Below are 27,461 nucleotides of genomic sequence, written 5' to 3'. Positions count from 1 at the left end.
AACAAATTTATTAGAGCATAAGCTTTCGTGGGCTACAGCCCACTTCATCGGCTGCATAAAATGGAACATATAGTAAGAAGATATATATATACATACAGAGAAGGTGGAAGTTGCCATACAAACTGTAAGAGGCTAATTAATTAAGATGAGCTATTATCAGCAGGAGAAGAAAACTTTTGTAGTGATAATCAAGATGGTCCATTTAGACAGTAGACAAGAAGGTGTGAGGATACTTAACTTAGGGAAATAGATTCAAAATGTGTAGTGACCCAGCCACTCCCAGTCTCTATTCAAACCCAAGTTAATGGTATCTAGTTTGCATATTAATTCAAACTCAGCAGTTTCTCATTGGAGTCTGTTTTTGAAGCTTTTCTGAAGCCAGAAGTGGAGCCAGAGGACCACCTAGAAGCAGGATGCAAGAAAGCCAAGGAATTGTATTCCTTGGTGAAGGGAATAGGACTGTGGAGCTTCGAACTCCCATTTTGAAGCGCTTTCCTGTTTGTGAGGTCTGTGTGGAAGTTAATTCCAAGGTAAATCAATTTCTCTGTAGGAGCCAGAAAACTTGCCAAGGTTCACAATCAGATCTAGGGTCAGGAAAAGATTTAAAGTTAGAAACAGGAGCATCAGTATTCCTAAGTGAGAACTGCCCCAGACTATCCAGTGAATAACTGTGATTGCCTGCTTCCAGAGGTGAACTCCTATAACTGCTGCAATGAGTTTTGTAAAAACTCTGGGGGTTGAAGAAACGGGGGGAAGACAACATAGTACTGGCAATATAGAGTTGAAGGGAGAAACCAAACAAGAGTTACTGTGGAGCAATCAGCATATGCAGATAAGCGTCGTGTAGAACTATGGATGCTAAGTAATAGCCTGTACTTATAGCTAGAATGACTAAGCAGGTCAGCTCCAGTTTGATCTGCAGGGGACTGACAAACTGTAACTAAAGTGAATAGGAAATGCCCAATGAGTGGAGGAAGAGCTCATTAGTCCTGATCTTCAAGCCTAAAGGAGATGTGCAAGAACGTAGTAATTACTGACCTATCAAGTTACTGAGTCACACGATGAAATGGCTGGAAAGAATTATTGAGAAAACACTTCAGGAGGAGCTGGACCTTCAAGCAAGCAATAACAAATTCGGGTTTATGCCAAGAAGCTCAGCACTGGATGCACTGTTTGCATGCTGAATATTGAAGGAGAAATACAAGGAATTGTATTTAGTGCCTGTGGATTTAGAGAAGGCTGCTAGCAGCTTGACTGTGAGGCTCAGTCCCGGCTGCTTGGAGCCCCAGCAGCTTCTCTGCAGGAGGCTGCAGCACGCAACTGCCCACCTGCTTGGTCAGCCACCCTAGTCTGAGCTGAGCTGCTCCCTTTTGAACTCTCCCTCCACTGAAAGCATGCCCAGCAGGAGCGAAGGGGCGTGGCTTCCTGTGTCCAGAACATCTCCTTAACACTCACCTCACCAGTGCAGGGTTTGTACATCCATCCCATCACAGGAGGACAGAGCTAAAAAAAAAAAGAAGTAGGTAGGCAAACAGCAAAAGTTGGAGGAAGACTATTAAACGATGAATCTTAGCCAAAAAATTCAAAAAGAAAATTCAATTGGTATTGATTGCTTAGCTGGTAGACCCAGATATCCAGTTGCAGAGCTGGTTAGGACTGTGCCCATTGCTAAACTGATGAAGCAATTCTATTCTCTAAAGTAACGACTAATTTATAGGGTACTTCAATTCACAGCAGAGCTATTGGGACAGAATTATTCACTTTTATATCAAAAGTCCTAAAGTTCAGTGTCCAAATTCCATCCAGGGCATCCTCCACTTCCACCAAATTACAACTCAGAGCTAATTCTCAATTTATATTGAAGACAAATAAGTTATGATCAACAGAATCCTATTTAGAATTTAAGCCTACACTAAATTGCTTCCCCTCCCCCAATCAGTGAGTACTCAGGAAAAAAAGTTCCTCATCAAGAAGACCACCTCATTTGATTGGACTGGACATAACTGTTGGTTCAAATATTTAATCCAACCCTTTCAAACTTTGTACAACATCTGAAATAGACTTTAGTTAACTGAAAACCTTGAAAGTAAAATTTAACTTGAATCACATGGTGCCAGCTCACTACTGGTGCGACAGCATAATTCAAATAAGGATGCCCAGAGCACACTTCATCCCTTTGACAGGAAAGAGTCCATGATCAGCTGCAACCAGCCCTTTTGTAAAAGATGGCTAACTGTCTCTCAGACCTGGTGAGTACCTGGTAATTTAATCTGGGGGCTCTATTTAGTAGTAGCAGACCACAAAGATAGAATACTAGAAAAATAGGAAAGATTCAACGTCTTTAGACTCTTCCGGTTTTGTTCTGTGCTAGTAAAGCACATAGCACAAGGGAGTCCTAGACCGTGACGGGGGCTGTTACATGCTACCACAATACAAATCATCATCTTGTTTCCCTGGACCACCGCTGAAATCTGTGGCCTCTTTTCATCATATCATACTTAAAGTGACTGTTTCTGAGAGTTTGTTTTTCCAAACAAATGCCATTAGGAGACTAATTATCACTTTCTTCTGACCATCCAAATGGCTCCTAAACTGCTCCAGTTTATGAGAAAAAAAGATTTAGGAGTCTCTTGTTTCCTGTGATGGCAGAGATAAGTCACCTTGAAAAGATGGAGGAGCTATCCTATCTATGTAGGGGTGAAATCCTGGCTTTATTAAAGTCAATGACAAAACTCCCATTGATTTCACTAGGGCAAGAATTTCACCCTAAGTCCTTACCTTAGTATCTGTTGTGTCCAGGTGCCGCCAAAGAGGCAAAATGATCATCTCTCTTTCTTTCCTGCCTGCTATTGAAAGATAGGACTAGACATCAACAAGATGAAATTCAATAAAGGCAAGTGCAAAGTACTACACCTAGGAAAGAAAAATCAAATGCACAAAACCAAAATGGGGAATCGCTGGCTAGGTGGTAGTACTGCAGAAGAGGTTCTGGGGGTTTATAGTGGATCACAAACTGAGTATGAGCCAACATGTCACAGCTGTGAAAAAGGCTCTGTCATAAATATAAAGGGAAGGGTAAACCCCTTTAAAATCCCTCCTGCCCAGAGGAAAACTCCTCTCACCTGTAAAGGGTTAAGAAGCTAAAGGTAACCTCGCTGGCACCTGACCAAAATGACCAGTGAGGAGACAAGATACTTTCAAAAGCTGGGAGGAGGGAGAGAAACAAAGGGTCTGTGTCTGTATATATGCTGCTTTTGTCGGGGATAGACCAGGAATGGAGTCTTAGAACTTTTAGTAAGTAATCTAGCTAGGTATGTGTTAGATTATGATTTCTTTAAATGGCTGAGAAAAGAATTGTACTGAATAGAATAACTATTTCTGTCTGTGTATCTTTTTTGTAACTTAAAAGGTTTTGCCTCGAGGGATTCTCTGTTTTTAATCTAATTACCCTGTAAGGTATCTACCATCCTGATTTTACAGAGGGGATTTCTTTACTTCTATTTACTCCTATTTCTATTAAAAAAAGAATTCTTGTAAGAAAACTGAATGCTTTGTCATTGTTCTCAGATCCGAGGGTTTGGGTCTGTGGTCACCTATGCAAATTGGTGAGGCTTTTTATCCAACATTTCCCAGGAAAGGGGGGGTGCAAGTGTTGGGAGGATTGTTCTTAAGATCCAAGGGTCTGGGTCTGTAGTCACCTAGGCAAATTGGTGAGGCTTTTTACCAAACCTTGCCCAGGAAGTGGGGTGCAAGGTTTTGGGAAGTATTTGGGGGGAAAGACATTTCCAAACAGCTCTTCCCCAGTAACCAGTATTTGTTTGGTGGTGGTAGTGGCCAATCCAAGGACAAAGGGTGGAATATTTTGTACCTTGGGGAAGTTTTGACCTAAGCTGGTAAAGATAAGCTTAGGAGGTTTTCATGCAGGTCCCCACATCTGTACCCTAGCATTCAGAGTGGGGGAGGAACTTTGACAGGCTCATATCATTCTGGCGTGTATTAACAGGAGCATTGTATACAAGATGTAGGAGGTAACTGTCCCACACCGTTCAGAACTGATGAAGCCCCAGCTGGAGTAATGTGTCCTGTTTTGGGTGCCACACTTTAAGAAAGATGTGAACAAACCGGAGGTAGTCCAGAGGAGAGGAACAAAATGATAAAAGGTTTAGATTGCCTGACCTCTGAGAAAAGGTTGAAAAAACTGGGTACTTTGTGTCTTGAAAAAGATGAATGAGTGGCGGCCCTATAGTCTTCAAATATGTTCAATTCTCTTATAAAGAGGATGGTGGATCATTTGCTCTCCATATCCACTGAAAGTAGGAACAGAAGTAATGGGCTTACTCTAGGAAATTAGGTACTGGAATAGGCTTCCGAGAGAGGTTGTGGAATCCCCATCATTGGAAGGTTTAGGAACAGGTTAGATAAATACCTGTCAGGAATGGCTTGGGTGAAGAGGTGCGTTTTCAGTTTATCTATGAATGTGATGAGGTTAGAAGCCTCTCCTATTTCGTCTAGTAACAAGTCCAATGGTCTTGCTTTGGTTCTCATGAAGGTTTTAGCTCCTACAGACGCAAGTCTCCCCCTACTGGTCAACAGTTTTATTCCAGTGGAACACAGCTGCTGTAGAAAGCCAGTCATACTAGGTGAAATTACCTTTAACATAGCCAGGACCAGTTCCATGGGAGTTTGAACTAGAGTGGGCATTCAATGTGGAGCCAGTGCAGAAAGCACCATATTGAGTGGATGCATTTCTAATAACTTGTGGGAGGTTTTATTTTTAAAAAATAGAGACCCGTCCCCAGGAATGACCAGACTAGTGGAAGCCTCCTTTCTCCCACACACCACATTGTCTGTCCTCACCCCTTCCATCTCTGCTCCTCTCTCCTTTGATCTATGCTGCCACCCCTTGTGTCCATACACCATTTGCTCTGTGCTCCGCCCAGCTCCTACCATGTCTAACCTACACTCAGCGTAAGTACCAGTGACCAAGCCCTTGAGAACCCCTTGCCCTTCCCCCCCTCCCCACACTGTGGGCAGCCCCTTTGGCACTGGCTCACCTTGCTATGCTGCTCCTTCTGCCTGGAGCTCACCGCCCTGTGCTAGGCAAAGCAAAGGGAAAAGCGGGGTGTGGATCAGAGGGAAGCACTGCAGAATCAGAGCCCACAGTCCCTCCCTCCCTCCTACCCTACAGGAAGAGTCAAAGCAGGGCTGAGCCCAGCACAGCTGGAGCTGGGGTCTACAGCCCCATGCTGGGCATGTAGCTGGAGCAGTGGAAAACCTTGCTCTGGCTGGCCTTGGCCACAACACTCATCTACACCCACAGTGCTCTCCATCTCCAGCAGTCTCTCCCAGTGGTAGACCACACTGTGGAGCAGGCACCACTTCATGGCAGCAGACAGCCCAGCCAGAGCCTCGGCAGCAATGACACAGCTCCCCGGGTCCAGGTCCCATCCTCCTCCTCTGAGCACTCGGCTGCCTTGGCCCACTGATTCCTCTGGGCCAGCATGCACGCCTCGCTGGTCATCTCCCTCACAGCCACCTCCTCCACGTCCATGCTGATGAACTCATTGAAGTCCAGCTCACTCGTGATAATTTGTGTTGCTTGGGAGGTAGTCTGCTATGTTTTGAATTAGCGGGTGCTTTCTTAAGGCAAGGAGCTTCATTTCTAGTTATAGACCATTACCCTAGTGGAGCCTAAATATTGCAAATGCATAGATCACTGTAATCTCAGGTCTAAGTCTGATAGCATTTGGATAGGACTACACCTTGGGACCATTCAGAAGCTGAACCTATTGCAGAGCACCACCACTTCTTTATTAAGTGGAGCTGCATGTTGGGAGCATATTAGACTAATTTAGACCAGAGCTCCGTAATCTCATCAGATTCCAGTAAACTTCCAGGTGGAATTCAAGGTGTTGGTTTTAATCTATGAAGTGCTTAATGCTCTAGGATCTGATTAGTTGAAGGATTACCTCTTTCCCCAGTATGCAATGGCAGACTTAAGATGAGCGAAGATGCTTCAGCTGGAACTCCTTCAATATGAACATAAGGGAGCAGATGGCAGTGTGTGCTCCGAGAAGGATCCTTGGTCTTGGAACTCACACTCCAGAGACCAGATTTGTTAGCTTTTCAGGCATAAAGCAAAGGCCATATTTCTTCTCTTGCCTCTAGAACTGCTGAGGAATTTGTGGGCTGAGGTTGATATATTTAATTGGCAGTCCTCTGGTTATAGATTTTGTGATTGTTAATTTACAAAGAAAGTGCCCAGATTACTGTATGGGTGCCTCTAGTTCTACTTTAGAAATATGAAGAAATAAATTAAATCAAATAAGTAAGATTAGAAACTTTTTTTCCGGCCAGGCAAGACAAAAATTGACTGATTTTGCCACTGTGGATCTAAACACTGACTAATGTAACAGTCTGAGGCAGATGCCTTTGATGGGTGTGGGGGAGGAGCATCACCACATTCTCATTTAAGTTCTGCTTCAGCTAGCTCCTCTACATCCAGGTACTGATCTCAGCTAGGCAATAAGGAACCTGGAAGATGGTGTAAGTTAGGTTTGACATGAAGGAGATGTAGAGCGAAATGTTATCTGCCTACTGTTCATACTCCTACCAACGCTGTTTCATTTGGCAGCCTGATCAATGTAGATTGAATCAACAGCTTTTGTTTAAATAGAGCCCTATATACTAGGCTAACTATAGATTCAACATTCGAAACACTTCTGTGCCAGGACATATATGTATGTTCCCCATGGAAAATGCTGATATATAATTATTATTATGGGATAGATTTGTTGATAAACCTGTAAGGTTAAAAGCCTGGCTATGCTTTGCAATACAGTACAAGACTTATTTTATATAGCATGTCTTACTAACTACAACCCAAAATGTTTTGAGTTAAACAGCAGCAGAAGGGGAACAACACGAAAATGTGTAGAGAAAAGGTGTGTACTACCAGGTAGGTCCCTTCAGAAGGAGGAAGGGACTAAACCCTAATGGCTGGAAAAGTAAAGCCCATTTACAAGGGTAAAACAGGAGAGCACAGAGGACTAGAAAAGAACAAAATGATGATGATGATATCTATCGCCACTGATAATGGTGATAACCCCTTACTTTTCCTCTGCACATCTCAAAGGGCTTTAGAGCCAGTAGAGCTCAGAGAAAGAGAAGAATTTGGCTCTGGTAAAGAGCACATAGCTGTTTCCTCTTATTCTCCTCTAACAATGATGAGAGGAGAAAGTATCTTTCTATTATCATATTTAAAGTTTGGACTGGATCAGAAACGTGGGTGGATGGAGCAGGGAAGAGTTGGTTGTTTTTAAAATTCTGTCTTTGCAATACAGCTGAGGGGTAACTCTTTATGTTAAGTCTGGAAGAGAGAAAGTCTGGTTTTACTTTCAAGAGAGTTTGATTTGGAGAGGCCTTGAGGGTACAATACTTATGGTTTACCATTCATAAACAAACTGTAGATTCAAGGTACTAGAACTCCATTCTACCTGGACTGATACCCTTTTTCCTGTCAGCTTGTCACACTAGCAGTCAGATCCATATAGCGAGAGACATCTCGCAGGCAACAATGGTTTAATTTCTGCTACCTTACTTCTAAGCAAGGATATGTAGATAATTTTGTAAAATACAATAATTTTCCTTGCACTAGGAAGGATTTAACCTTAATCTGGTCCTGTGGCCAATTATTCTGCTTTTGGGGTTGGACTGTGGGCTTTTGGAAGAATGTTTGTTTATATCTGAAAGTATCTGTAGTGAATACATACTTTCAGAGCAAAGAGGTGAGTATGGCAGACAAGGATGCAAGACCATGAGGGAATCTAGATTTATGACAAGTTGATAGAGCATTGCTTTCTCTTTTCAGCTTCAGTATCGAGGATTGTTTCAAATGATCTTAGTGCTGGGAATTGGTGGAAGTTTCCCATATGGGTTCCATATTTCTGCAATCAGCTACCCTTCCCTGGTAAGCAGAGACTCCCCGGAGTTTACATGGTGGAGGGGCCTGGGTTAAGGATACTCTCAAAACTTGCTGAGCATTTCAACAAACTCCATTACAATGTCTTCATTTTGATCTATAATGAAAAGTAAATATCATGTAGGTAGAGCACCTTATCCCCAACAGGACAGTACTTTAAAAAACAAAAAAACAAAGCAAAACAAGAGAGATTGTTAACCCAATAGCATAAGGAATATCCTTTCTTGCAATCTAAAATAAATTGGTTAGTCTCTAAGGTGCCACAAGTGCTCCTTTTCTTTTTGCGAATACAGACTAACACGGCTGTTACTCTGAAACCTCTAAAATGAGCAACACCCAAAATGAGTTTCCTACATTTCAGAACTGATTTACCAAAATGTTGGGAAGTATTTATGTGATTATAGGCTAAGCTTCAGGGGACTACCTGGTACAATCAATTTGTGTGCAAGCCTTTTGTCTTTAAAGACTTGGGTTTAAGTTCTCCCTTACGTAACAAGTGAAATCAAACGTGGAGATCTTATTGTAAAGCCACTACACCTTAAAACACAGTTTTGCAGTCTCTGCTTAAAGGTAAAAAACTTAAATCCTCTTTTAGAGGGGGGTTTAAAAATTGTTTTGGAAACAAAACTCGGTAACCATATTCATTTAGGACCGTGGTTCTCAAACTTTTGTACTGGTGACCCCTTTCACATAGCAAGCCTCTGAGTGCAACCTCCTCCTCCCCCCCCCCACTATAAATTAAAAACACTTTTTATATATTTAACACCATTATAAATGCTAGAAGCAAAGCTTGGTTTGGATTGGAGGCTGACAGCCCGTGACTCCCCATGTAACAATCTCATCACCCCCTGAGGGGTCGAGAACCCCTGATTTAGGAGTCATCAGGAGACCAGCAGGAGGCCCAGTTATCACTGAAACTAAAAGGTGTTTATTTGGTGTAGCTCTGACAAACGTACACTTCCTCATAGCTCAAGTCCACAAACCTGCAGCTGTGTTGTGAATTTACGAGATAATTTGGTCAGCTTTATCAAGTCTCAGAGGATAAAGACTTTTCCCTTAGAATTAGGAGGTATCTAAAGTAAAAGCCTTCCCATAAGCCTGCTGAGGGGACTTTTTCCTATTGTTCCCAATGTGCTAACAGAAACCACCTCTTAACATTTCACAGCTAAAAAGGTGTGGCCACAACAGGCTCATTACTGATTCGAGAGTAGTGGGATAAGGGTTCCTGTCAGAAAGCAGTGGTGCAAGCTTCTTGTGTAGAGAAGTTAGCTTTTTTTAAGAGATCAGATCTCTACTACGGCAAGTTGTATAGTTTTCATTCACTCACAGAAATTTGCACAACAGGGTGAGAAGACTAAACTTTTGAATATGTAAATGCTTTTTCAAAACAAAATTACATCATTTTTAAAAAGTGGAAAATTTTTTTAAGAGTATCAATTTTTCATCTCTGTTAATGCACTTGAGTGAGCTGTATGAATGAGGGGGAAAATCTGCTGTAAATTAGGCTAATATCCCAGAAATATCAGAAAACCAAAGTAATCTCGTGCATTAGAGAAAAGAGTTTCCACTGGTGAAAAAGATCTAGTTGGAATTCCATCCCTTATCTGTAAGTTTAGCCAACCATGGCTGTGTACAGACGCTACAGTCACCAGTGGGGACGAATACCACTTCAACTAAAGCTCTGAGTCGGCACAACACCACTGCATACAGTCAGCAGTTAGTCCCTGGGGCCAGCTTGTAATAGGAGATATGATCACATGCCTACGGCAGTATGTTGCATGCACTACACTAGCTCAGTGTCAGGAATGACAGCCTCCACGTGGGCCTGGGATCAGCTAGCTAACCTCAGTTAAATCCCCTAACTGGCCAGATTGGCCTGACGGGCTGAGCGCTGTTGCCAGGACAGCTCCTAAACCTAGCGGCAGCACTGGGCTGTGGCAGCTGTTCAATGCACTTCCCCACAGCTGCAATCTCTCTTCTATCTGCTTTGCTCCCCCCCAGCCCTGTCTCTGCCCTCCTCCTGGCTCCCAACTCCAGCTCCAGCACCTGGCTTGGCTCCTGGCTCCCTGCTATTAGACCTGACCACGCACATCCGTCATGAGATCAGTGTTGCCAGATCTTATGATTTTACCACAAATCTCATGACATTTGATCTTTCTTAAAGCCACAGCTCCAGCAATCAGATGATTACATTAAAATTTCAGCTTCCATTAAAAAAAAAGTGTCTAGCCCTCCTGCCCTAAAGGCTCAAATACCAGAACAAAAATTAAAAGAATCCCAAATTATATTCAAAATCTCATGTTTTTTAAAACCAAGTTTCTGATTTGGGGGGGAGCGGACTCATGATGTTTCAATAGTTGGGACTGGCAATACAGCTAAGTCATCCTGAGTGCAAGGTCTACAACAGTTCAAGTCCCGTTTAGCAACAAACAATGGCCAAATATACAACAAAAAAATCAAAGACTAAACCCTGGACCTTCATTACTAAAACCACACACCTCTGATACTTGAACTAAAGGAACGCTCCTTCTGTTGTAATAGACTGTTCTGGTTGCTGGATCTAATCAATTAGGAGGAGATATGATAAACCATACTAAGCCAGTCTGTTACATCGGAGTTTCCCAAGCTTTCCTGAAATTTCTACATTTCAGAGATGTCTTATAAAAAGACTTGACAGGATTATAAAGAAAATAAACTCAAGGTGCATTTTCTAACTTTGAAAGTATCTTGAACATCTAAACTTAAAAAAAGTTTAGTTGAAAATTTGGCAAAGTACACAAATAATTTGTTTTGACAGTGAAGATTACTTTAAAAAGAGGTCCAAGACTACAGCAATGGATCAAAGTTGAAGCACAGTAACAGAATAGTATGAGGAAAGTCCATAGTAATTATGCTCAAAATAAATTGGTTAGTCTCTAAGGTGCCACAAGTCCTCTTTTTCTTTTTGCGAATACAGACTAACACAGCTGTTACTCTGAAACCAGTAATTATTTAAAGTATCATTTGCTCTTTCAGCACATTAGGACATTTATCAATGAAACCTGGATAGAGCGATATGGCTATCCCCTCCATCCTGAGACCATCATGTTGCTGTGGTCCTTCATTGTGTCTGTTTATGGTATAGGAGGACTGCTAGGGAGCCTATATTGTGGCTACCTTACTACAAAATATAGAAAGTAAGTATTTATTTTCATAGCTTGATAAGGCATGTGGGGAAAAATGTACTAGCAAAGCACATACAGTCAACTATTCTTGTTCAATGTAGTCTGACCATATATACTTTTATTCAATTGCTTTAAATTGCTATCATAGCCACCCAGGGTAAGTGGTAACCAGTCTTTCATTCAGTGTATTTAAACAGTATGCTGATGGTGAAGTGTGGTCCCTTCTGAAGATGGGCTTACCAACACTCCATTTACTAGTGCCTTGTGGGGAAGTAACATGTGATGCAATTTCCTCACATCATCCTCCAGTACATAATTTCCAAGATCTACAAATCCAGAAACAGAAGCCATGCATATTCGTTCAAACCCAGGTTTCCTGGGAACTGTTACAATCACTTGGACCAGCCTGAATTCCACTTTTGAGAGATGTAGCTTAAACACTCAAGGGTAAACCTGAAACATTAAAGTGCTTGCTTAAAAAAAGTCAGATTTGCAAAGTGTATTAATTCTGGAGTGAATGTTGTATTAAAGAATTATTAGTACCTATTCTAATGAAAACGTGAAACTGAACAGAAAAGAAAGTTAACTTTACCCATAGTTCTGTATAAGAGACTGCTCCATTGTTAGTAATGTCCTCTATTAAAAGTCTGTCCCAAAGTAACTCCACAATAGATGGAGAAAGGATTCCTCATGCATCTGGTGTGTTCTCAGGATCTTGTGTGTAACACCAATATCCTTTGCAGAGAAATTGGCAAACAGATCTACTGGTGTGTTCCACTTAAAGATCTGCTCCGCCACCCTCTGATCCAGAGGCCCCTCATATGGGTCTCAACCATCTTAGCCTGACTGCAATTGTTCTTTCCTGCCAGGTAAATGCCCCCAAGAAGTTTCTTGTGGGACACTGCATAATCCCACACTTGAAGGCCTCCTGACACTAGAAACAAGATCCTGCTCCTCTCCACTTGTTTACGTCAACCTTGGTAGCCTAGCTGCCTGAATCAGAATCAACTTTTAGGTATAAGGTCTCTGTACGCTCTTAATGCATACAAGATCACATTCATCTCGAGAGCAGTTACGTGTAGCAACTGGTCTTGGAGATACGAACAACTTTGAGTGAAAAGCTGCTCCACTTAGGCTCCTTTTCACAAGTGCATCCAGAGATATCAGATGAATCTGCAAGACCTTTCCAAGAATGCTGAACGTCTCTGGATAGTAATCCAGCCAGTGGGTTTCAGAAACCACTAGCCACCCAGATGCAAAAGTCTATGTGATTCAAGTCTGAGACATCAGGGTCCACTGAGGGGACATGCCATGGTCACCACTTACTGCAGCCATCCGGCCTAAAATTTACAATATAGTCTTTACTGAAGCCTCTCTTTGGTATATCCTTTCTGCCAGATCCACAAGTGCCTTGGATCCACTACTGTGGCAGGAATGCCTCATCATGAGTCGTGTCTACAGTTGGCTCCCACAGAGTCAAATTGTTTCTGTATAACAAGCTGGTACTTTGGATATTGCACCATGAATTCTAGTGACTTCAATACCCCAATGCTTGTACTCCTCAACATATTGTACTTGATCAACCTGTTGTTCGAGTACGACTACACATGAACTCCCATCCTAAAGAAATACTGACACATGCTAAGCATTTATAAATGCACATGCTGCCAAGGTACAGTTATGAAGTAAAAGTTCTTGGATTCTGAAAGCGAAGAATCATTTAATTTCTCCGGGAAATACCCAGTTTGTGTATCCATTAAAACATGCCACAAAGGAACAGTAATTGCTGTACCATACCTACAGTTAACATATTTAAGACGTTACATGGTGCTTGTATGTTGGATAAGTAACAGCAAATACATTAATCAAAAACAGTATAAGAGATATTCACTTCATACCACTCTCATCTTTTTACAGAAAGAAGTGTCAGATTGTCACTAACCTGATCATGCTAGTAGCTTCACTTTTCATGGCCTTCTGTAAAATGGCCAAGTCCTTTGAGATGATTCTGATTGGGCGCTTCCTTTATGGCATGGGAACAGGTATGACCTCTGTATACATCAAAAGGGAGTCTCCTTGGTGTCCCAGTATAGTCTCCTTTCATTATAATTCTTTTAGAATTATTTTATATTACCCAACAAGTATACTTAGCATGTCACAGAAGACACTGATACATAATAGCTGGTCAAAGGTGCAGGGGGTGGAAATGAGTAGTGGGAGGAGCTTGGGATAAGACAGTTAACATTTTCCTCAATTTAATGGTCATCTCTCTTCTTTCCTGTCCAAGGTTTCTCTCTCACTATACATCCTCAATATGTAGGAGAGATTTCACCCAAGAAGCTGCGTGGATTTTCAAACTCCACTCTCGCTGTTTTTCTGACACTAGGAAAAGTCTTAGGACAGATTTTTGGACTAAGGTAAAACAAAATCATCTACCACCTTTCTCTGCAGCAGCAGAAGCTGGTCTTAAGTCTTTTAAAAAAAAGGAAACCACCCTCTAAAATCTTCAATAAGTGCTCTCATCTCCAAAATTAAATGTTTTATCTTAAACCAGTAGACAGTATTTGACCAAATCTGAGAGTTCCATGTTTAAGACATTGGACATAGAAAAATACACGTAATTAACCACAATCTGAATTTTTTTTCCTCTATAGCCTTGCTACCAAGTGGCTTACCTTAAAACTTCCTGAGGTTTATTTGAAATATCATGGTGAGATCTAGCACATGGGACCACATTTGAGATGTGTAGCATATTAGAAAGTTTTTCAGTTCAAAATTAGCATCACAATCTCATGAACTTCCTAAAGGTCACTGTGGGACCTAATGTATCATTAGAAAGTTTTCCAAAGTGCTGCTGAGTTTCACAAAATTTGCCAGACTGACTCAGTTATCCGGCTGCAATGCACTCACCACTAGAATTTGGCCCATTTGCTGTCTCTCTATTTATCATTCAGAAAAAGTTATTGAATATTAATATAATGGTTTGATCATGACTGCACTTTTACATGTACTCTCCAGAGAGCTCTTAGGAAATGAATCGTTGTGGCCATTGTTGTTGGCTTCTACCGGACTCACAGCATTGATTCAGCTGATTATGCTCCCATTCTTCCCTGAGTCCCCATCCTACCTTCTGATACAGGAGGGTAATGAGGATGCCTTCATGAAAGGTAAAGTACTTACTCCACTCATTTCAGTAAATCTAATTTGTTGGAGTGTTAGCCATTGAAAGCAAAAAGAGTAGAGCCCAAGACTCCTACTACCTCAATAAAACCGCGCTCTTAATGTTCATTTTCATTAAATAAAATTTTTAAAAATGGTTACATTTGTCAACTCAATATTAGAGTGATATGACATTCTGACAGCCCCGCAGACAAAACTCTTCTAGTTATCTATAGAATAAGCACCATCTGGGCAACAAGAGTAGGCTTCCACACATTGCCCCGACAACATACACCAAATCATGATGTGATGAAAACAACTCTAAGGACAGACTAATTAAGTCTATGTGATTCAGACAGGCTAAAAGGATTTGTTATTAAAGAATGATGGAGATGAACTGATAGATTAAACTATTTAGTTTTTTCTCCTGCACAGCCATTAAGCAACTCTGGGGTGAAGGAGATCATCAAGCAGAGATTGATGACATACTGAAGGAAAAGGCTGCAACAAAAAGCACCAAAACCTTGCGTGTCCTGGAACTATTTAAAGAACGATCCTTGCGCTGGCAATTGTACTTTTTGGTCACCATCATGACCAGCTTGCAGCTTAGTGGCGTCAATGCAGTTGAGTGTTTTCCCTGTGTAAAAACTCAGAGTCATTGTTAGGTAGCATTAAAAAAAGGCCTAGTTATTTGTTGCACTATTATATTCATGACATATGTTATGCAGGAAGTCAGACTAGTCAGATCATAATAGTCCCTTCTGGTCTTAAAAATCTGAGAATCTTGGTCCTCTTCTTCCTGATCAATGGACCCCTGGTTGTTGCCATTACAATTCTGCTCTTACTTTTCTAGTATGGAATCCTGAATGCATTAGCAAGTTTGCAAATATAGATAATACCTCTCCATAAAGGTCTCTGGTGCCAGCTCCACCAAAGAGCCAGCATAGGCCACTCGCTCAGACATGAGAGATCCTCCCAAGAATTGCTAACAAGCACCAGTATTGGGGGCAGGTATTCAATGCCAAATTCTAGGGTCAGTCTCCACCAATAAAGGGGATGGACAAAGACACACCACTGTTGCATCACATTCTATGTCAAAACACTGCTGACCCATCCCCCTGAGGTCCATGGGTTGGGGTCTGCTGGGGAGGTCAGAGGTACTGAAGGCTAGAATCTGAAAACAGAGACAACGATGAAGCTTTTCATTCAGGTACATGAAGATCTAAGAATATGTAATTCTCCAAAAGCAACAAGAGGGACTATGCATCCGATGAAGTGGGCTGTAGCCCATGAAAGCTCATGCTCTAATAAATTTGTTAGTCTCTAAGGTGCCACAAGTCCTCCTGTTCTTTTTGCAGATACAAACTAACATGGCTGCTACTCTGAAACCAAAATCATCAGTGTGCGAAGCTAGAAAGCTGTGGTTGTAGAGACAGGAATGGATAGAGCAGACAGAACTTCACTTGTACAAGGAGCTTGTGACATGCTTGTGACACTATCACACGTACAGTGAGAACTAGATGGCACCAAAATGCTTCGCCAGTGAGCAGACAGCCCACCCATCAGTAAATTTGCTTTATATTAGAATAATTTTTGTCTGATTTCTGCCTCACATCTGAGGAGTTTCACAGCCTGCCTCCAAGATGATTGTTCACACTATTTTCTCTCTGCCTTTTTCAGATCTATTTCTACTCTTTTGAAGTGTTCCGTACAGCCAGGTTTGAAGACTATCTCATCCCCTACATATCACTAGGAATTGGGACATGTGAATGCCTATCATCTATAGTGTGTGTAAGTCCCACCAAACTGGAGTTTGTAGGGAAAAGGGAATGTATTTAGAGACAGCATTTTTTTTTTTTAATGTGTAGCCTTGGCAGAGGGGAGTTAGGGGAGAGACTCACTCCGTTGTGTAAACTAATCAAGAAATTTCCTCCTACCTCTAAGTCACATGAAGCTGTGAAAGGCAGCCCTTCTCCCCAATTAACTTTGTATTGTTGAATGTCTTTGTACTCATTTTTTACTCCGTGAAATGAGTTTCACATCATGCTTTAACCAATCATGATTTTGTACAGACAACTGCTTTGTGGATAGATAGGAAGAATAAAGGGCACAGTTCCAGTGGCCTCTAAAAGAGCAAAATAGTGGATTATGTGAAGCCATGTGAAATTTTGGATTGATACAAAATTGTGCAGTTTGACACAGATCTTCATGTAACAAAGAAATGTAGGTCATTTGCCAAGAAGCTGGTGCATGTCTGATCACTACCATCCTGGGTAAAAAGAGGTTATCACCTGCAGGGAATGGCTGTCAGTTGGCTGTACACTTTCCCTATTCAGGTTTCAGAGTAGCAGCCGTGTTAGTCTGTATTCGCAAAAAGAAAAGGAAGACTTGTAGCACCTTAGAGACTAACCAATTTATTTGAGCATAAGCTTTCGTGAGCTATACTCATGAAAGCTTATGCTCAAATAAATTGGTTAGTCTCTAAGGTGCCACAAGTCCTCCTTTTCTTTTTTCCCTATTCAGAGACAGAAAAAGTTACCAGCTCCCACAATGGAGGAGACTAAAGTCCATGAACTATTTTATCCCATCAATTTTTAAGGAATTGCAGTGGAGGCTCTGGGAGATATAAGCCCTTCATGAACACCTACTTTCTGCCTTAATTTCTGGGGTAAGCCTCAGGTTTGAACTACCTATGTGTTGAATTATGACTTTTTCTCATGACACAAGATAATACAATAATTATTCCTGTAAGTAGGGTAGATATATATAGCTCATGGCTGCACGCACTGCATTCTTGCCTAAAAATGGATTATCTCTAGACATCCAGGGATCAAGACTGATGTACAGCGATGAAAGTAAAATATACCTCTTCCCCATGGTTTTAAGGGAGAAATATTCAAGTAGAAAAATATTTCTGAATAAGTCAATAGGAGATGCTGAAGTAAAGCAGAATCAGTCCAACCATACTGTATAAATCTTTCTGGTCTAAACGTACCATCCCCAGTACAAATGATAAACTGAAATATCAGTAAGATTTAGCTGATGTTTAGAGAGTCTCATCTGTTTGTATTAACTGAATAAGACTTCTGAGAAGAAGGTTAGGAGCATGGGAAGTAATCCATTCATTTGGAGTTGGAATTAACCATATTGGTAATGCTGTGTTTTCTGTTTTCCAGAGCTCCCTTATCGAGCGATTTGGCAGGAGGATGCTGTTGTGCGGAGGATATGTACTAATGATTTTCGTGTTAATACTCCTCACAATGACTCTCTCCCTGCAGGTAAGGAGATTTCCTAATTGAGACTTTTCCAGCATCAACCCCTATTTCTAATCTTTCCTCCTAGGCAAGATTTTTCGCAACAGAATAACCACCAAAGTGAACTTCATTCACCATGGTGGAAAGCAGGAAGCAGGGCCGGATTTCCAATTAGGCATAGTAGGCACGTGCCTAGGGGCGCTGGTGTTCTAGGAGCACCTAAACGTTAAAAGTGGGGCACTGTGAGCCACCAATGGGCAGGGCGGCTGCTGAAGGTGCTGGGAGCGTCCTAGCCCCTTTCCAATCTCAGCCACCCCACTGCCTCCGCCCCAAGCTGGGGAAGTAGAAGGAGGGGCGTGGCCGGTGCCCCATTCACTTGCATAGGCAGAACTGGAGCGTGGCTACCACACTGAGTTGCGGGAGGGACAGAAAACACCCAGGGACCGCTTGCCATGGGGAGAGGTACAGTCCCCCGCTTAAGTCTTGCCTGGAGGGGGTGGGCTGCGCCCTGGTTCGGGCTGGGAGCGCCATATGTGGCGGAGGAAGGGGAGCTGAAGATGCTGTGCCTAGAGGCGCATAAGGTGTAAATCTGGCCCTGGCAGGGAGCATTCTATTCTACCATGTTGTTACAAAGTCTGCTCTCACTTTGCTTTCTCACTCTAGCATCAATTCTTTTGGATGCATTACTTCAGCGTTGTTCTGATCTTCTTGTTCGTTATCTGCTATGGAATTGGACCAGGTGAGTACATCCACTTTAGATGATGGTGAGGAGGGAACTTTGCACCATACCACTCGAGTGCATCAGAATTGGTGGGTAAAGAACGGAACACCACTGTACCACCTCTAGAGAGCAGCAAGGGAAGGAGGTTTAGCTATCTGAATACATTAACAGAAGGAGACAATGTGTCTATAAATGGAAAAAGTGGAAAGAGCACATGAGCACCTCAAGTTTTACTGCTGATCTTTTACTGGCTCTTAACTCAGAATGTAGTATCCTCCTCCCCCCAAAAAAATCTGAGAATCAATTCCAGAGGAAGAACCCCAAAGTACTCTGCTACTAACACAATTCCCCCAACAGAACATTGATAAGTACATATTTAGTGATCACCTCCTTTGTTAAAATAGTGAACTGATGCACTTTCTGCCCATGGAGGAGCATCGATGGAAGAGGCCGCAAAACAGATGAGGGATGTAGATTAATAATTTATTGCACTGATGGTGCATACCAATAAGATATAAAACCACATAGATCACATAACATCAGAGGAAATATGCCAAACTGTGCACTACAATCTAGCAGATTAAGAGGCTAATGTATACAAAGTTTAAAAATCTGTTTTATTTTCCTCCCTCATGCCTCACAGCAGAAAGGGACGCTATATGCATCTCACAGATTAAATATCCCATTATTCATTTCAATTTGAAATTAACAAACTCAAGACTTTACATCACAATTTCCATCTATTCAGCTGAGTTAAGGCAGGGACCCTGTCAGAGTCCATCAGTACAGTTTCAAAATTCAGGACAGCTAGGTATAATAATAAATACATAGCTGTTATATAGTACTTGTCATCCATAAATCTCAAAGCACTATACAAAGGAGGTGAATATAATTTGTCCCCATTTTACAGATAAAGAAACGGAGGCACAGGGAAGCAAATTGAGTTCACCCAGCAAGTCAGTGGCAGGGGGTACGTCTGCACTGCAGTCAAAAAGTATGACTGCAACATGTGTAGCTGTACCCAAGCTAGTTTTGATCTACTTAGTTGGCGGGGCGCGGGGGTATGTATTTGAATGTGCTGTCACAGCAACACTGCTATTGTCATTCAAGCTAGCTAGATGAAAGCTAGCTCGGGCGCATCTACACGTGCTGCAGAGTCACTCCTGACTGCAGTGTTCACATACCCTGAGTCCCAAGCCCCAGTCTAGTCCTCTGTCCACTAGCTCACACCTCCCTACAAGGCAACCCAACTCTTCCCTGAGTTTCTGCACACCATCTGCAGCACTGCACTGCCAGGGTTCTGGGATTGGGAATCAAGTTCTTTTGTTGTAGTAGAGGACACTAACCACATAGATCACTGGGACAGACTTACTATAATTTTCTACTAGGCATTGTCAATGTGAGGCCCTTTGCAGAAGCAAGTGAATTAAAGTTACTAAAGAAACATCTCTTCTCCAGCTGGAGCCACTGTAGCCATAATCACTGAAATCTTCAGCCAGTCATTCAGACCATCAGCCTTTCTGATTTATGGAAGCATCAGCTGGGTGTGGCTCTTTGTCCTTGGAATGATTTTTCCCTACATTGTGGTAAGTGATTCTGTGACCCAGCCTCTTTGGGATGCCTGAGGGCACAGGAGTACATAGATATAGTACAAAAGAATGCAGTGTAAGGACTCTAATGAAAGCCTGTGGCACACTGGTCATCATAATCATGGCAACGTGTATATATACACAACATCTGTATAAGTAGTTCTATGTATATATACTGAAAATTATGTTCTTAAGATCTGTGACTAGGGACTGGACACTAGAAAGGTGAAAACCAGGTTTTCTTTTAGGCAAGAAATGTTTATCTATCTGTTGGTTTACATGTAAATTAAGTACTCTGTGGTTCACAGAGGTTCCCATTCATTTACAGTCTGAGCCAAATATTAAAGAAGAATTGTTAAATCCACAAGGAGGAGATTTACAGGAAGAAATGACCCAGCAGGGGAGAGGCCTGTTCAGAAGTAAGGACAGTGAACTTTTTGGGGTATGGGCAAGGAGGTACACCCTCATTCCTGCAATCTCTAAGGAGAAGCTGCCAGTGGGCTTGATCTTATGAGATGTCTTCCCAGACATATTGATTGAAAATGCTGGGGAAAATTCCAGGGCTAAGCTATCTTGTAGGACAGTGATCCCCAACCTTTCGTGTGGGAGTAGCATACGGCTATTCCCAGAAGACTGTGGCAGGTGCTAAACACCCTGCCGCCAAAATGCTGCCGCCGAAAAGCAGCAGTGAGAAGAAGCATCACTGCCGAAATGCCGCTGAGAAATGGCAAAGCTTCCCGGCAGCATTTCAGCGGCAGGGTGTCCTGTGGGCACACAAAAATGCCCCGGCAGGAGCCATGGCACCAGCGGGCACCACATTGGGGAGATCTCCCTGTTGTAGGATATAGCAGAATGCCTTTGTTAGGGGGCTTATTCCTTCACCCACTTACTTCCCTGGTCCTTCTCGCATGAACAGAGAGCAACAATACCCGAAGTCCAAAGGTGCAAACAATTCGATGTTTATTAGGGTGAACTTCCAGCAAGCATGATTCTAGTTTCCTTCCTTAGCGTCCCCCTTCCCAGCTCTGACACCCCAGAGCCTTACCTGTGTCCCTGTTCCCATTTCCCCCTTTAGCTAAACATGATTCCAATTTTCCCCCCATGCACCCACCCACTCACTTCCTGATTGACTGCAGACTATATAGTAAAACTTGAGTTCTGCTTAGCTATACCTTAACCAATCATTTTACTGAAATTTAACTAACCAATCCTAACATCTTATAACTTGATTATTTAACCAATTATATCCCACCACCTTAATTAGTTTACACCCAGCAAAATTAATTATACAGCAGACAGGAACATTTCACATTCCAGCTATTGATAAGTGAGTTCTTGCCAAACAGGATGCTATCAAACTAAGTTTCCTTTTACATGTTCTAGGCACTCCCCTTTCTCTGGAGGCGATAGGCATTATCAGGACAGGATTGTATTCCTAATAGCCCAATGGCACCTTCTTTCAATGGGACTAGTTTGGAATGTGAGGATGTAACTGGTTGCTTCCCAGCTTATGGCTGCCTCTGCTGCTTAGCCAAAGCTCTTAGCCTAAGAACAGGGCCTCAGACTGTCACAGTAAGAGAAGGCCCTTACACCGGCAGACAGTGATTTTGATTCTCTTTTATACCTCTAGAACTAGCCAAGTGATAAGAATACACCTAAATTCTTAGCGTATAGGCCTTTACAGACAGGCTTGAATATCTATATCCTAACAGCCTTGTTAGTTAAGCTTAGGCTCCAGAAATTGTGTTATGATTTTCTTTTATATGTAACCATTTGTTTCCAATATTCTCACTCTCCATCACTTGACTCTGTTCTTTGATAAAAAACATTCTCGTTTTCACTATAGATATCTTAGCTGTGTGTTAAGTACAGTATGGCTCTTGAGTTGAGTCTTGCAAGCTGGGGTGTACTAATCTTTTGGATCGGAGACTTCTGTGAGTATTCAGTGGGACAGAGACCAAGTACTCCAGAGGCAGGCTTGGAGGATTTGGGAGTTGGAGTGTGCCTATCGCGAACTCATACAGAGACAGCGAGGCCTGTGGAGACATGGAAGGCAGCACTTGTGCTGCCAGAGGTTGGTGGTTTCAGGGAGCTGATCCACAGCAGGCCCAGATGAGACACTCATGACAAGAGCAGGTGGGATGAGTTGCCTCATAACTTTGGGAAGCATCACAGTTGGCAGGAAATTACACCCAGTTTGCTGATTAGCTAGGGATCATGCTCCGGGCATTTATTTACCAAATAAATAATAGTTACTGAGAGATTCACACCTGAGAAGATTGGGAAACAGGTAAAGAAAGGTTACGGTTTGTTATTTTGGGTAAGGGAAACAGAACAAAAGAAAATATAAAATGAGTAAGCGGATAAACAGAAAAGTGATCAGACTGATTGACCAAAAGGACCAAAGGGGGGTGCAGGCTTAGAAAACAATCCTGATGCAGCTCTCAGTGAAACAGCCCTGAAGCTGGAGTTTGCCAGGCTGGAGATGACTAAAGTGGAAAAGAAATGAGAGCACCAGAGGTGTGAAACTGCAGAGAGAGCCAAAGGAGCAAATAACGCCCCACCAAAGAGCACTGGCGCTAAAAGACAAAGCATGAAGCCCAAGAAGCAGAAGCCCTTGGGGGGGAGGAGGAAGACAGAGAGCCTACATGCCCTGATCATATTGAATTTACAAAAAAAAAAATCATCCCTCATCGCACGGGGAATTCTCACCAGGGTTCACAAAACTGCAACAAGCTGTACCTGGGTTACAGAGAGACTGACTGCACTGAGGAATGTTTAACCACCTTCAAAAGAATATGCATGGTACATAGAATTCCAGATGAACAAAGAATGACTGTCTTACTCCCTGAATTGACTGGTAAAACTTTACAGGTATTTAATGATACAGAGGTTAATGAGGCTAAGAAGTATGTTCATAGAACCATAGAAATGTAGATTTGGAAAGGACCTTGTTAGGTCATCTAGTTCAGTCCCCTACACTAAAGCAGAACTAAGTATTACCTAGACCATCCCTGACAGGCATCAGTGCAAGGAGTCTGTTAAAAAGGTTTCACACTACTCCAGAGGCATTCAGAAACCTCAAAAGATTGATAAGTTACATCGAGGGGGAATGTGCATAAAATGGCAGATTATGTGAGAAAATGGAAAACAAGTGAAGGGGCAGACACCTATGACAAGTTGGTAGATCTGATCACTCAAGAGCAGCAGTTCTCAAACTATGGGGAGGGCCTCCCAAGGGAGGTGCAGGAATGTGTCAAGGGAGGCATGAGCTGTGTGCTGGTTTGTTTGTTTTTTTTTTTTTATTTAAAGAGCTCTGCCTGTTAGGCCTAGGCGGCTGGGGCTTGTGCGGAAGGGCCATGCACTCCCGGGAGCTGGGAGAATGAGACAAAGGGGACAGCCAGAGCCCCACCACCTGGGGGCTGACAGCCAGAGCCCTGTCATCCAGGATCAGGCTCTTCTTCCCCCTCCCTCCCAATCCCTCACCAGGAGGCAGTCCAGGCTTGGGGTCTACTTCCTCCCTTCCCCCCCACATCCCTCACCTGGAGCTGCAGGGCTCCAGCTGTCAGCCCCAGGGTGGCGGTAGCAGGGCAGAAGTAAGGGTGGCAATGGGATCCTAAGTCTGCTTTGAAAAGTGATCTTGACAAATCACACTGCCACCCTTACTTCTGCCCTGCTGCTGGCACAGTGCTCCCTTCAGAGCTGGGTGCCCAGCCAGCAGCCTCTGCTCTCCACTCTCCCTTCAGAGCTGGGCAGCGGCATATGAAGGTGGGGCGCAATCAAATAAGTTGAGAACCCTGCTCAGGCCTGCTCTGAGGAAGGGCAAGCCATGGTGTAGGAGAAAAACTCCAGTATCAGTGAAGACAGCTGCCAAAGGTAACTTGTACATACAAGCGAGACTATTTGAGGAGCACAAATTCCAAAGGGAAAGGCAAAAACTTGGCATAAAAGGGGGTTCCCAGTTTGTCCCTGGGAATAGGGAGAGACGTGAGGGAACTAAATCCACACCACCGCAGTTCCAGTCTCCTCCTAGTAACCCTAATTATTGGACCCCACCCCAAAGAAACATTATTTATGTGGGTCCCTTGATCATATGAAAAGGCAGTGTCCTAAGTATGGGGGATCCCAATTCACTCCCTGATTTATTCGGGTTAATGTAGCTACACTGGAGTCAGAGACTTCAGTGGTGGCAGAGGGAGTTCTGGTTACCTTTGTCAGGTCTGACCTCCTGAGGGGTAGAATAGTTTATAACAATGGCCAAACATAAATGGTGGAGCGTGCCAGAGGTGGCAAGACACTGGTGCTCAGCTTTTCCTGGTCGGGGGGATGTGATTCAGGAGAATGATATGCTCCCGGGTGGGAAGGTAAAACTACTATCTTTAAGACAATTTAAAACCACAGTACCTTTGGCCTGCATCAGATTGGAATGGAAAGGCTTAAGGGGTACTTGAAAGTAGGAATTTTTAAAAATTTACCAGCAGCTGTGTTGGTTGAGAATTATGCAATATCACTGCCCAAAGCTGTCAGTATTGTGACCCATGAAAGGAGAATATGTCCCTGAGTTCACAGAGGTAACCTCTGAGGAGAGAAAGGGAGCTGAGAGGGGAAGAAAAGCCTCAGTCCCCTTATCAGCAGAGAATATCAATGTGTCCCAAGAGAAAGGGGAGAAGCTGCTGGTGACAGCTCTCTAAGCAAGCCACAGCCAAAGTGAGTTTGCTGTGGAGCACAATGCGGACACCTCTCAAGAGAGCATCAGAGAAGCCATTCACAGTAGGGCCCCAGATAGGGAGAACAGGGCTAGGTTCTTTACAGAAGAGAAGCTAAACTGTACTGGAAGGCTCTGGTGGGGAAAAATAGAATACAAAAAATACAGACAATTGCTTTTGACCTCAAAGCATCATGTGGAGTTATTATTAGCCCACAACTGTCCTTGTGCAGGACACTTGGGAACAGAGGACATATGAAAGGTTTGAGGAAAAAAATTGTATTGTTTTAATGTTCAAAATGAGGTAAAGGATGACGGCAGGACTGGTGATTTATGTCAGAAGCAGAAAAAGCCTGTAGGATACCACAAAGCTCCCTTGCCAATAATCAAGGAAGCATTTTACTGGGTTGCCATGGACATTAAAGGACCCTTATCCAAGCCAAAACAGAGAGGGGGAAAATATATTGGTAGTAGTAGATTTCACCACTAGGTATCCAGATGCAGTTCCTCTAATATAGAAGCTGAAACAGTGCATAGAATATAGAATCACTATATTTAGCACTGTAGCAGATTTCCCAAAGGAAATCTTGTCAAATTGTGGGTCAAATATCATGTCCCACTTATTTAGTGAGTTATGGAAGATGTGTGGGCTAAACCAATTAAGATCTGCTCCATATCATCCAGAGAAATAGTTTAGATGAAAGATTTTAGAGCCCCATTGAACCTATTTAGAAATATATTTTAAAAAAAGGGAGAGGAACTGGGATGTAATGTTACTTTATCTGTTGTTCACCTACTTGGAGGTGCCCCAAGAGTCCAAATGGGGTGAACCCTGTGATCTCCTATATGGGTGAAAAGCCAGAAGGCCCCCTGGATCTCAGAGGCTCCTGGAAGGGTGGCTCTGAGGCAGAGGCTGAATATGTGCAAAAGTTTAGGGACGATTTAAAGATAATGATAGGAATGGTTCAACAAAGCTTCACAAAAAGCCACACTGCTCAGAAAACATAGTGAGCAATCATTTGATGTGGGGGACTTGGTGCTGGTATTACTCCCTGTGAAAAGTTACAAATCCAGAACACGTGGAAGGGGCTTTTGGGGGTGCTGAAGAGGGTTAATGGTGTTACCTACAATATACTTGGGCCCCACAGCAAGGCTGCTGCACAGACCGTGCATGTAACAAGTTCAAAGTGTAGCAACTGAGAAGCCATTATAAACATGCCATGCTGTTCAGGGGCAGATTCTCAGATTGCCCCTCTCATTGACTTGATGATTGAGTACTATAGTAACACCTCAGTAGAGAGCACTGAGGTGTGTGAAGAGAACCTAGCTGAAAGGGCAAAGGTTATGAGCGTGTTCCAGAGTCACTGGCAGGTATTTTCCAGTGGGCCAGGTATGACTCAAAGTGCTCCATAAGACTAACATTGTGTAGCCACTGCCTGCCCCCAGCAGAGCATATCAGACCACTAGAAAAATGCAGGAGAGAATCCATAAGGAGATAAAAAGCATGCTGAACATGGGGATAATTAAAGGGTCAAACAGTCTCTGGATTTCTCCAGTTGTTATGGTTCCCAAAAAGGACGTGACCATAAGTTTGTGTTGATTACAGAAGGTTTAACACCATCATAGTTCCTGTGCACATCCTGTGCCCAGAATTGATGAATGTTAGGCGCTCTAGGCAAGGCAAAATATTTAGGAATTCTATACCTAACAAAAGAATATTAACAAATCCCAGTAGATAATGAAATGCATAACAAAGTCCACCTTCATTAGTGATTTGGGACTCTGTTTTATTTTAGAATTAAGAATTTCTCTCATTCCTAAAATATAAACCTACGCTGAAGAGATAAGGGAATAAGAGTCAGAAGGGTATTTTTCTTACAATCTTCTCTTATTTCTGTTTTTAGGAAAGCCTTGGATCTTTCTGCTACCTTATATTTCTGGGGATCCTTGTGTTCTCATCAGTCTTCACCTACCTGTTCCTCCCGGAGACAAAGGGGAAGTCAATCATGGAAATTAAAGGGGAATTTAATAAGTTAAATTTTGGAAAGAAACAAGCGGTGAACACAGAAAATAATTTATCTAAGGAACACACCTTCTGCACCAGACTCTGACTGCTCAGATGGGAAATGTTACGTATTAGGGGGACAGGAAGCACTGTTGCAATCAGACTGAAATATAATCCTAAAATGGACTGTTAGCTTTACTGTCTTATTCTTATTTTCATAAAATTATACAGACATGAAATTCCTCATGCTTAAGTCTTATTTTCCACCAGATAGTCAAACATTTTCAAGGTTACTTAGGTGACTCAATTTGAACTAGTCAGTCTTGCACCAGGATTCACTAGCACAAGGGCTATACTTAATCAGTTTCCCCTATTCCTGAGGGTCTTTCATATTGCAACAAAGGAAAGATTTTACAAGAAACAGGAAATTGAACTGTAAAAATAAAAATCACAGGTGGGGGGGGACTTAAGCAGGTAAAGTACCTGTATTTATTTTGGTTGACTAGATTTCAGGTTGATTATGGCCCTGATCCAAAGCCGATTGAAGTCAATGGGATCAGAATCTAGGTCTCTTTTCTTGAGAAAGAAAACAAGACTGGATGTTTAGGAAGCAACGAAGACCTTGTAAAATAGCTATTGATAAAGAGGTGGTAAAAGCTTGCTAAAAAAGCATCATTGTAAAAAGTTCAGCCAGACTGGATGACCCACATCAAGGGAATTAATTTAGTGTCCTTACCAAGGAAGTGAAATGATCATGGAAAGTCATGGAAAAATTGGATTAATTTACAGAAGATTGGGAAGAAAGCAAATGTTGTACCAGTCTTCAAACAAGAAAAGAGACGTGACCATTACTATCTAGTAAGTCTAACTTCTGTCTCTAGAG

The 27,461-nt window shown here is 42.5% G+C and overlaps 1 protein-coding gene across 1 annotated transcript; it reads left to right on the top strand.

Annotated features, from left to right (window-relative positions):
- The first annotated feature begins 413 nt into the window (after positions 1-413).
- On the top strand, positions 414-26,684 carry LOC144275807 (solute carrier family 2, facilitated glucose transporter member 11-like). The gene is made up of 12 exons (XM_077835349.1): positions 414-530; positions 7,871-7,969; positions 10,997-11,157; positions 13,063-13,187; positions 13,433-13,562; positions 14,164-14,312; positions 14,740-14,927; positions 15,985-16,095; positions 17,481-17,582; positions 18,222-18,297; positions 19,738-19,865; positions 26,478-26,684. The coding sequence occupies exons 1-12, from the start codon at positions 414-416 to the stop codon at positions 26,682-26,684; spliced, it is 1,593 nt and encodes a 530-aa protein (XP_077691475.1).
- The last annotated feature ends 777 nt before the right edge of the window (positions 26,685-27,461 follow it).

This window comes from Eretmochelys imbricata, chromosome 15 (assembly GCF_965152235.1).
Source record: "Eretmochelys imbricata isolate rEreImb1 chromosome 15, rEreImb1.hap1, whole genome shotgun sequence".
Taxonomy (NCBI): domain Eukaryota; kingdom Metazoa; phylum Chordata; order Testudines; family Cheloniidae; genus Eretmochelys; species Eretmochelys imbricata.
This window is presented reverse-complemented; position numbering and strand designations above follow the sequence as displayed.

Bases quoted from the DNA above. Each gene is read 5' to 3' on its own strand.
- LOC144275807 (XM_077835349.1), top strand. From the start codon at position 414: ATGCAAGAAAGCCAAGGAATTGTATTCCTTGGTGAAGGGAATAGGACT. The intron at 11,158-13,062 runs GTAAGTATTTAT...ATCTTTTTACAG, and splicing joins CTTACTACAAAATATAGAAA to AAAGAAGTGTCAGATTGTCA. The intron at 14,313-14,739 runs GTAAAGTACTTA...TCTCCTGCACAG, and splicing joins TGAGGATGCCTTCATGAAAG to CCATTAAGCAACTCTGGGGT.